General features: G+C 50.2%; 1 protein-coding gene across 2 annotated transcripts; it reads right to left on the bottom strand.

Moving 5' to 3' along the window:
* Nucleotides 1-1,901: 1,901 nt before the first annotated feature.
* On the bottom strand, nt 1,902-10,250 carry MAFK (MAF bZIP transcription factor K). Of its 2 annotated transcripts, none has more exons than XM_062613614.1 (3): nt 10,058-10,250; nt 7,983-8,062; nt 1,902-6,796 (listed from the first exon to the last, which is right to left on the bottom strand). In XM_062613614.1, the coding sequence occupies exons 2-3, from the start codon at nt 8,016-8,018 to the stop codon at nt 6,362-6,364; spliced, it is 471 nt and encodes a 156-aa protein (XP_062469598.1). In that variant the 5' UTR covers nt 8,019-8,062; nt 10,058-10,250; the 3' UTR covers nt 1,902-6,361. The 2 variants fall into 2 exon arrangements, with proteins under 2 accessions (XP_062469598.1, XP_062469599.1); XM_062613615.1 differs by lacking the exon at nt 10,058-10,250 and adding an exon at nt 9,019-9,118.
* Between the last annotated feature and the right edge of the window lie 1,086 nt (nt 10,251-11,336).

An 11,336-nucleotide genomic window follows, 5' to 3' on the forward strand; every position in this document is an offset into this window, starting at 1 on the left:
CTTGGTCCTCTCCATCCCCTGGGAGAGAGCCGGCCACAGCTGCAGGAACAGAAGCGAGGACAGGCTGCAAAGGTGATTATAGCACATCTGTTGGCAGGCTCTCTGAGATAAAGACTTGCACAAGAACACAGCAAGAGATGTAGTTGTACTTCACCGCGCAAATGATCAACGCCGGTGCATAATGGGCTGCGTTCATTGCTCTTGCCAGCAGGTGCAATTCCCACTGCAGACAATAACATTTGCCTATTTATGTCAAGCCCCAATTACTGTATTATATGTAAAACAGGTCCTTCATGCAAGTGAAACAAGGAGGAGGGGTACCAGCTGTGGCTCATCCAAGTCAGCAGTGTGATACCAGCCTGAAGGAGCCATGCTGGGCTGGACACCAGCAAGAGAGAGCTTGACCTCCTGCTCCTTTTCCTCGGGATAGGGAGCAAGGCAAGAGCTGGGCACTGGCAGGGCCCTCAAACTGTGATGCTGTCAAAACACATCCACTGGGAAAAGAAACATCAGCAGTGCTGCTGTAGGCTGAGCAATGCATTCTCCAGCAGACACGGTCCTGTGCTCCTCTGCTAACGCGTCTCCTCCATTTCTCCAGCAAGGACACAGGGAAAGCTGGCAGCGAGCAAACGGGTGACCTACACAGGAGCCTGGCTGTGCCTGGAGCCATGCCAGCAGGCAGCCAGGCAGGGACGGGCTTTGCTCCCTGCCAGCAGCAGGCTCCAGTGGTTGGCAGATTTGTTTTCCAGTTGTCTCTTGTTCTTGGGCTTTCCCCAAGGACAAAGCTGGGATGCAGCTATGGTTCTCCCAAGCTTTTTCGGCTTGGATAGGACAGGTTTAGAGCCTGCTCGTGTCCGGGATGTACCCTTACATCAGGGCACACCATGCCATGGCAGCCACGACAGCCAGGGCTGACTGTGCTCCTCCATCAACACACACTGGCCTATTTCCCTCTCTTCTTCAGTGTCACCAGCTCCTCGCTGCCACCCCTCCAGGCAGGAGCTGAAGCACATGATGATGAGTTTCTTGCTCAGTGAGTGACTGCAATCACTCCACAGGCTCCACCATGGTCTCTGCTCAGCCAAGCCTGCCTGGCCCCACCTAATGACCATCCATTACCTCCTGACACACAAAGCCTTTTCAGCCCTACCTCCAATTCCAGCTCTGGCCAACACACCCATCTGCCTCCAACTATTGCCTCAAGCCAGCACAGACCAACTGTCTTCCTGCTTCATCTAAAGAAAACTGACCATGTGGAATGGGGGGTTAAAGCTAACATGGCCCCTCAGAGCACACGGGCACAAGGTGCCACCTCTTTAGAGCCCAAACAGGGTGGAACATAAACGAAATATTGATGTAAGGGGTTCGAGTGATTTATTCACAAGCAGTCACATAGGAAAGCAGTGAAGGACTGTTTCACAACCCACAGGAGCAGAGGAGAGGGTGTCTCTCCAGCACCACGACCTATCTAGGATGCACAGGGCCTCCTAGCCAAGAGCCCCCCTATGCATCCAGCTCTCAACACCATGACTGCAGGCAGGAGCCTGCTGAGCTATCAGCCTCCACTTATGCTACCGTAAATACCCACTGATCACACACAGAGGCACAGCCTGGGTTAGAACCATGTGCTCTGAGCATGGGATCTACCAGAGAAGCAACTCACAAGAGCCATCCCTTGAGCATGTTCCAAACACACCAGGAAAGCACCATGGCAAGGCTGGGAGCTGGGCAAGGGGGATACACCGGGCTCATCAATGCCTGCCAAACCCCGAGCAGCATCACCTCCTAGAAAACACATTGCTCACCATCAGAATAGGGATACACAGGCAAAATTCCCCAAGGAAAACACTCCACTGAAGATCAATTCAAGCTCCAAAACGCTGACCATAGACCAGGGCAAGTCTGAAACCAGAAAATGCTTTATTGGAAAGGTACAAAAAAACCAGTCACTGCAGCTAAATTTACAGCAATAAATTACGTTGTGGCTGTCAAGAGAAAGTAATGGACACATACACAGGGCTATCTGCCTTACAAACAGGAATCCACATTGCTTGGTATATCAATAATTTATTTTATAATAAAAAAGCAGCACAAAAATAAATATTGAAATGAAATTACTGAATAACCACAGAGGATAGAATGAGCTGGTGATAAAAAACAAAACAAAACCAACTGAAAACAGAAGACGTCTATCATTAAAAAAATGAAAGCAAGTATCCACCATCTACAGAAACACCCCAGCAGACTGAAATACAGACGAAGGAAAACAAATCCACGTTACAAAAGGGTTTAGGTTTTGTATCTTTTTTTTTCTTTTTTTTTTTCTTTCTTTGTTTTTTTTGGTGTTTTTTTTTTTCTTAAATAAAAACAATCATGACAATGAAGTTTAAATGATTTGAGAGAGAAAAAACAAAATGCCACCTTCTCCTCCTCCCCGGGACTGAGCCGTCCAGTAGCCTGGCTTTGGCCCTGCCACAGCTCACCCATCAGCGCCTCATCCCTTCTCCAGTGTCGCCCTGGTCTCCATGGGCAGACAGTGGAGTTGGGCAAGGACAGAGACGCTGACTTGTTTCAAAGGGATCTAGAGCTGCCCTGGAGGGAAAAGGTTCCCCATTCCCAATAGAGAGCACAGCAGACATCCACAAGAACAGAGATGTCCCTCCCCGATGCTTCCGTCTTCTCCTGCCTCCCGCCCAGCCCTTGGTACCCACGCTGCGGATGGGGAGCATCCCAAGCAAGGCCAGGCCCATAGGGAGAGGATCCCAGCATTTAAATCCAGAGCTCCCCCCCTGCTCCTCAGCAGCGTGGCAGGGAGGGGATGACACAAACGAAAGAGGGGCAGAGAAGGGAGCCCCAAGCATCCAAACTACTGCAGCGAAGAGACAAGCGAGAGGTACGGCCCGGGGGGATGCCACAGGCTGCAGCCAGCTCCCCACGCCGCGCTGGCCCTGGGTGTCAGGCTTGCAAGTGCAGGACGGAGAGAAAAAAAAAAAAAAACAAGAAAAAAATCAAAGAAAACAACCCAAAAAAAATTAAAACAAAACGAAGAAAACCACAACAGAAACAAACCGACCCCCAGAGGAATGCAACGCGACAACCCCAAGCTGGAGGGACCCTCCAGGGTGGAGGAGCTGGGTCTCCAACGTGGTCACAACAGCTTTCGGGTCATTCCTCCCTCCACGTTACCTTGCAATTCTGATCCCTCTGTGGAAGTTTTAGCCAGGACATTTCATTCCCCTCCAGGTCACCACCCAGGGAGCCCTGGACTGGCAATTTCTTTTTAATAAAGATTTACAGTATCAAACTTGGAAAAAAAATTAATTTTTTTTTCTTTTTTTTTTACGAAAAAATCTGTACGATAAAATGTATATAATTATATATTTATATATATATTTCTCTCTCTTTTAAATATTTCCACGTGGTCCTTATGGATATCCAATATGGATTACCTACCATGGCTATGGTATCAACAGCTTTAACAACACCCAGGCCTCTTGTTCTTTAGCGAGTGACCAGAGATTGAAGTGCCTACCAGCACTAAACTAGCAATCACTTGGACAAGCCTTTGGCACCCTTCCTTCCAAGAACTGGAAATAAAAGAAACACTTGGCCACAAGGGAAGTGCCACGTAAAGATATGTTTCTCAACCCATTCCAACAGCAAGAAGACCCCACGGAACCAAGTCTGACCTCCAAGTTCCCCTGGTCTGATTGCCCCGGCGCAGGGCTCAAGAACAGCCAGAGGGTGTTCCTATCTAGCCAGGAATGTTATGGAGCTCTGGAGCTGTTTGAAAGACTGGAAGCATTTGGGCATTTTCAAGTCAACTGGCCTTTTTCATTAGAGTTTTCATTTAAAGCCCCAACAGTGCCAGGAGTCTCCATTTTGCCTGTTTTCGGAGGCACCTGTAAGGTCTGGGAAAGATTCCAATGTCTGTGAGCTGGAGAACATGAGAGGACCAGGAAATGACAGTAACATCTTTCTCTTCCTCAGCTTCTGCTGTGGGAGTCAATAACTGGTACTGATACACAGGGCACCGATCTGCCTGTTCGGAGATAGGGAGGGAGTGGAGGAGAAATGAGGTAACGCTAAGTGTCATCCAAACTCTACGTGTTGGAAAATCACTTTGAAGGAAACTCCCTGCTCCCCTCCATAACACATGGATCTGGCAGGGGTAACGAGCCTTCGGGAAGCGTTTCACTTACACCCTTTCTGGCTCAGTAAGGTCACGGCTGTCGATGTTGAGGACTGAACGAGAACCAAGTCTGAGGTTTCTCTTTTCATTAACCTATTTCACAAAGGACCCTCCTGGGAAATCCAGAGACTCCGATGACAAGGTGAAAAACGAAATAAAATCATAAAAAAAAGGAAAAGCAAGCTAACAACTTCTTCCAAAGACAAGTAGGGCTTCACTAAACGTCTACAAACCTACTGCTATTCAAGGCCTCAAACAACAAGTTATACTGGGTGTCAGCTGCCAGTTCACTGTCCCCTTTGCAACAACGGTGGCACTTGATTATTCTCTTTCAGTCCAAAACACTCGTGAATTCTCCGTGATCTTTGCTTTCTGTTCTGGAGCCCAAATCCTCTAAGCTCTTCTCCTCATCTTTAAACTTCAAACATCTCATTCTCTTCTCACCTGCATGAGAACAGGCATCGTCCGTTCCACAAGTCTCTGACCTGCCTTGCAAAAACTCACAGTCCCTTTTCTTTCCTACTTCAAAAAGGAAAACAAACGAACAACAACAGAACACATGAACACCAACATAGCTATTTTGTTTTTTACAGTGACCTGGAAACATTCATGTTTTCAGCTCCTTTCAGCTTCCCACCTCCTGCCCATTGCTGAGCCAGAAATCCCTCTCCCAAACCACTGCTCAGAGCCATCCAAACAACTTCTCGATCCCAATTCTTCTGTCCCCTACATGCACACTGATTTTCCATCCTGTCCTCTCGGGATAATCCACCCATTGGCAAGAAAAAGCGTCAAGTTTCAGGGTCACGTTCACACAGGTTGTCTGAACACTGAGGGTTGTTCACTGTACTCTTTGGATCCCAACTTCAGCGCCTGACGTGCTCTGGAGAGGAAAAGACTCTTCCAGCTCCCATTCGACCTCCCCACAGCCCTTCTCTGGTCAAAGACTGGCGAGCCCAGCTCTCCAGCTAGGATGTTCATTGCTAACCTGCCAATGCTTTTGTCAAAGAGGAGGCTCTGGAAGCTCCCTCCTCCTGTCTGAATGCTATTGCCCTTTAGTTACACTTCAGTGCTTTAAAAACATCTCTCTGAAATACCTCTGCACAAACCCCTTCTCATAGTGCTGATCCCAGCAGAACTGTCCCACCTTCTCACAGCCAGTTCTGCCTCCACCTGGTAATACTTGCAGCATTTTTCCTCCTCATCTCCCCTTCTCCTCCCCTTCACACTGCTCTTCACAGCATTTACTGTGCCTCCTTCCCTTGTCAGCTTCAGGGAATCCAGAAAAAAATAATAAAGCAGCTGCTACTTCAAGACTGCAGATCATTTGGAAGAAATAAACTGCATAAATATACCCAATTCACAGGCACACCTTAGGGAAGGAGCTATCGGGAAACCTGGGCTTGGAAGAAAGGAGGCTGCAATGTAGTTGTGTTTTGTTTTTTTTACAGGCCACACAGGTAATGGGGCATATTAAAATATGCAAAATATATGTATATTCCCATATTTTAACAGCATGGATTGAAAACGAAAGGTTATTCCTAATGGGTGTGGTCAGACCCAAGCATTAGTCTCCATCGTCCTCCTGCTCCCATCCACTCACAGCAGGACGAAATCTAATCCAGAAAGCCTATATCCCTGCCCTCATAGTATCAGGTGGAAGCGGGGAAGATAGGGGGAAACCCTTCTTACAGGGAGTAGGATGCCACAATAGGAAACTCTTTTTTTCCCATACATTCATCTCACATGATGATTTCTACAGTCCATCTGTTTCCTGGCTCTTGAGCATCATTCACAAAGACTCCGGAGGCTCCTCAGGTATCTTCTCGCAGCTGGAAAGCTGCCCACAGCTGAGAGGGGCTTGGGGGAGGCAGGGGTAAGGAGGAAGCAGATCTTGTTATTTGTTCTGCATTACAGAGCTCAAATCCTGGACACAGGAGGTTGATGGAGCCACCGAGTCCAGACAGAAGCAGCCAGTTAAGTTCCCTTTGTAGGTTTGGGGTGGGGGTTTCGTTTTCTTGTTTTTCTTTTCTTCTCCTATTTTTTGCACTTTTGGAAGAGAATTGTTAAAATGCCAATTCTTGACGTGACCAAGTACTCCGGAACAATGCATAAGAGCCTTATCCCCTCCCTTCTGAAAGGCTGCTAGTTCCCCCGCCACCGAGGGCACTAGGACGCTGCTGAGAACGGCACAGAACTGGATGAGATTTCGGCTGATTTCACGATGGTGATGACACTGGTGGTGGCAACTTTGGTCGGGGTGATGGGCCCTCGCGCCACAGTACGAGCAAAGGTCTGGAGTGCTTCGTACTTGGAGCGCAAGGCATCCAGCTCTAGCTTCATGCTGCTGTTTTCTCTGGCCAGCTTCTCCACCTCTTGCTGCAGCTCAACCCGCTGCCTCTCCAGCTCCTCTTTCTGAGTCACGCGCTTGATGCGGCAGCTGGCAGCGTAGCCCCGGTTCTTCAGCGTGCGCCTCCGCTGCTTCAGACGGATGACCTCCTCTTTGGTGAGACCCCTCAGGTGCTGGTTCAGCTCCCGTACGGACATTGACACGAGTTCATCATCACTCAGCACTGGGGCATTCTCTCCCGACTCCTCCTTTACCTGCAAATACCAACAGCACAGGGGTAGCAGCAACCCTATGTGAATGGATGCTCTGGACAGTAAAAGAGAGACAGGCCACCCCTCAGCAATGGGACAGCCATACCTGGAAAACATCCCCAGAGCACTGCAGAGAGCACATATTCCACTAAAACATCTGCACAGATCTGAGCACTGCTTTCTCATCTGAATTTGGGTAACCCTCTTAAGTCAGAGAAAGCAGCGAGCCTTCCTCACCCAGTGTAAGATGAACAGTAAGATTTGTAAGGAGATAAGTGTTAAGCAGACTGAAGCCTTCTGTATTCCTTTGTCAGGACTCGGAATTCATACTATGAATGCTAAAGATGACACCTCTTCCCAGCATTATGCTGGGACACCGGTGCAGCATCTCAAAAGCAGAACTAGCCACTTATATGCAAGGTTTAACTCAGCATTTGGTGGCTTTTTGCTGAAGACTGCTCATTCAAGTAGTGAACAACCCCCTGCCTGGATCACAGGACCACAGCCTGATTTGGTTCTCCTGCTGCATAGGCCAGACTCTGAAATACATGAGAAAGACACCAAGGCCTTGTGCCTTTTTCTCAAGCAGGTTTGCTGCCACAATTCTTTTAAGAATCATGGAACCATTTAGATTAGAAAAGAGCTTTAAGATCATTTGAGTGCAAAACCTTTAAGACATCATCCTTTTGTCTCTTCAGAGACTGCAGAACATCTGGATTGAAACACAAGGGCAGGAGAAAAGAACTGTGACAATGCATGTACAGCCCATGCATAGACTGCTACTAAGCTGGTATGTCTGAGGGATCTACTGTCCCATGGATGTGAGAGACACCAGCTGAACACATCCTTTCCCCAGTGCTTTCCAGTCCCAAGAGGAGAAGGACTTCATTGACAGGCCTGGGAGCACTGGTTTCAGGATGCTGCCAACACCTGCTAAGTCAAAAGTCTCTTGGATAGCAACGGGGATACACCTGTGCCATCCCAGAGATTTCAGACATCTTTCTGGGTATCACCAGTACCCTTCTACCCTAACTTTTCCTGTAGATAGTAGGAAACTGTATGAGCACCTGTTTGTAAGAGTCTCTCAGAATAAAAGAGAACAGTCATGCATAACTGATATTGCACGAAGCACGGTTCCGTGACAGCCTCCCCCGCCACCCAGCATCACCCACTCAGCCTTCTTCCCTACCTTTAACGCCTTGTTCGGTTTGGGATTAGTCGTCATAACCTGAGCACAGTCTTCCGGACAAAACTGCTCAGAAATTGCAACTGGAAAAACAAAACAAGATTTTCAGGTTACAATAACGAATGTCAGAGGTGAAGGTAGGAAGAAGACACCCAACGCACGGTGGAAGCCCCCAACTCAACCACCATTAAAAGCAATAACCACACAGTTGTTTAAAACACCTGGATGGATTCAGAGATCAGCTTACCCCATTCAGATACAAGAAAGAGAAATCTGTGTTGACAAGTGCACTGCTTTTTGATGCTGAGACCTCATATTTTGTTATTAACTACACTAAGATTAAGAAGAAAGGACAGGGCAGGGAGGGGGAAGAGTACACCAGCTCCTGTCTGTAAACAGCAGTTAGGCTAACCACCATGCACCACCTTGCAATATGCCACCCCTTCTCAAGGGGAGTGCACAGTGTGGCCTCCCAGGCCCAGTCACTTGCTCACCTCCCTCCAGAGGAATCCCAGACGCTCGGAATGGCCTATTAGGGATTGAATTAAGAGTTACCTCCGCTCATAAAAGGCACTGAAAAGCCACAAGGCAACAACTCCCTTCATTCTTATTTTGATTATTATTAACCCGGCTCAAAATTGAATCAACAACCCAGAAAGAAGCTGCCTGGTTTGCAACCTGCTTCCAGCGCTGTCCCCACCCAAAGGAGACGCCACCAGAAAACCCAAACAACAGAAACAAAAGCCCCCCCACCCCAATAACAAAGCAAAGGCAGGAGTTTGCCTCTCCCAACGCACCAAGACTGTTGCTTCCCGATCCTCTCAGCGCCAGGCTGCGAGAGCTGACCTGCCTGATGTTTCTAGTGACATGGAGGCATGTCCACCGACAGCGAGACACCGAGACACTGCCCTTCACTCTCACCTTAGCAAGAGACTACACCCCTTCGACCAGCACCTTGCAGAAACCCCACCTGCCCGCACCTCCACCCGAAACCTTCACCCCGTGCTGACGGCAGCACGGAGCTCTGCCTGGTACCTACCGCAAGAGAGGCGACCGCAGCCCTGCCACCATCACAGCCTCTGCCTATGGCTCCCCAGCGGGGAGAGCACAAGGCACCGGACCCCCCCCCCCCCGATGCACACCCAAGCGGCACCGCAGAGCGCGCAGCCTGTCTGGCGGGAGTCCTCTTCCCCCCTCCTTCCTTCTCCAGCCCAGCCCAAACCCTCCCCATTTCCACGTCTGCATCGTGTCACACATCCTAATCATTCATGAAAAATCCAGCCAAAGCATCCCAAGCATGATTCCCTTCTGATAGTTGCCATGGTGACCTTGGGAAAGTAGCCAACCCAGAGACAGTCGCCATGGAAACAGAGAAGCCCAAAAGCAATAATGACTTCAGGTCATGTCTGTGCAAAGACATCACGAGGTCGTCGGAGAGTAAACAAACTCATTCATATCTGCAAACAGGGGGCGGCGGGATTTGGGGAGGGGGTAAAGGTGGGGCTGGGGACCAGTGGGAGCCGTGTGGGTAAAGGTGCTGGCTCAGCCTGCGCCGCTGTCACTTGAGCTTTATCGGTCGAGACACCTCATCATCACACGACTTACGTAAAGATCAAGATGAAGAGCAAGGAGGGGGGAGAAAGAAAAAAACCAATCCCCTAAGTGCAAAGCTGCGAGATAATATCCTAGATATTAGGGAGTGTATTTAGGCGCCTTCTCTATTTTTAAGCCCGAGACAGCACAGCTCTCCATGTCTGGAGGAGGGACAAGGACAGCCGCACAGCGCACAAGCCAAGATGCTCCGTGATGAATGGACCACTTACAGCAACTAGTGTGCGCTGCATTTTCTAGAGCATCACCAAGTCCTTCCCTCCTCTCCTTCAGCACCGAACCCCACCCCGGGCACACCTCCAACAGCCCCTGCCTCACCGGGGCTGCAGGGGACCAAGTCCCAGCCTCCAAGGGACATGGATGCGCCCGACCCACTGAGTGTTTTGCACGAGGGCTGACCGCAGACAGGATCTCCTTCAGACCCCACTGCGTCCCCTCCACACCGGGCCATGGCCACCCACCCCTACCTCCAGGCCGGAGGCGCAGTCGTAGGCGCTAGCACAGAGGAGGAAGGAAAAAGCTCCTGGTCTCAGCCCAACGGTCCCGGCGAGTTCAGGAGAGCAGAGGCGCTGCCAGTGCGTAGAGGAAACGGCCGGCAGCCCCCTCCCTGCAGCCGCGCAGGCAGTTGGTGCCATAGTTATGCAGTGAGTCACCAGCTGTTTACAGAGTTTGAGAGCTCACATTCCCACAGCATCAGAAACTCTTCCTTCCCTCGGCATCCCCCCCTCCCTCGCCGCCCCCATCCCTACAAGGAAAGGGGCACGCTGCCGGCACTCCGTGCTGCTAAAACCGGAAAAGGAAAGTCAAAAAGGAGGGGGAGGCCGACGGCAGACCCGTCACACCCACCAATTACACAAAAAAAAACCCTTTTGATCCTCACCCAGCACGTCTTCAAAGCACTTTCTACGCCAGCCGATGGAAAAACTGAACAGGGCCGCTTGGCTGCGCCGAGATGGAAAGAAACGTAAAATATCATGGAAAACAAGAGCCGAGGGGTGAGGTCGCCTCCAGTGGGGTCGGTGTGGGGGCTCGCCTGCCACCCCTGCGATGCTCCGGCTCCATGTGACAAATCCCTTATGGTCACCTGTTGCTCCATGTCGTCAAAGCTACATCTCCTGACCCTGCACATTCCTCAGCGGACGGGCTTGTACTGCACGCCCATCTCCACTTGCACCCTGGATGGGCCAGCATCCCTCTGAAATGGACTGGGATCCATCCTATTGCACCAGAGCTGCTGCTGGCACAGAGATGAGCAAGAAGGTTGGGTCCCCTTCACGCAAGGGTGGGAGACTGGGGTCTGCCCTGACCCTAAGGGCAGGATTTGGTAGTGCAAGTGGAAACGCAGGCTCAGGTGCCAGGGTGAGTCTTATCTCTGTACTAGGTGAACCCACAGGCGTGGTCCGGGCTCGAAACCCATACAAGAACACTCACAACCCTCACCAACAGTCCCCCGGGGCCTCAGGCTCCATCTCTCCACCTACGAAATCCTTCCCATCAGGACTCTCTGGGACTCTTCAGCTACCAACTGAAATAAGCACAGGATCTCCCACAGATAGAAGACAAACCCCCCACAACAAAAACCATCCTGCAAACATGCCCTATCCAGCAGAGTTCCCTAAACATGCTGCACAGGGGTCTGCTGGGACCCTGCCTGCGATTTGATTATTAGAACCCTTTTAGTCTTTACCCTATGCCTGCCCTTCTTTTCTTAATTGCGTTTGCTGCATCACGTCTAAAATTAGGAGC

Source organism: Pezoporus occidentalis, unplaced genomic scaffold (assembly GCF_034315485.1).
Source record: "Pezoporus occidentalis ecotype Australia unplaced genomic scaffold, CSIRO_AGI_Poc_V1 ctg169, whole genome shotgun sequence".
Lineage (NCBI taxonomy): Eukaryota > Metazoa > Chordata > Aves > Psittaciformes > Psittacidae > Pezoporus > Pezoporus occidentalis.

Bases quoted from the DNA above. Each gene is read 5' to 3' on its own strand.
- MAFK (XM_062613614.1), bottom strand. From the start codon at position 8,018: ATGACGACTAATCCCAAACCGAACAAGGCGTTAAAG. The intron at 6,797-7,982 runs GTAGGGAAGAAG...TGGTATTTGCAG, and splicing joins AACCGAACAAGGCGTTAAAG to GTAAAGGAGGAGTCGGGAGA.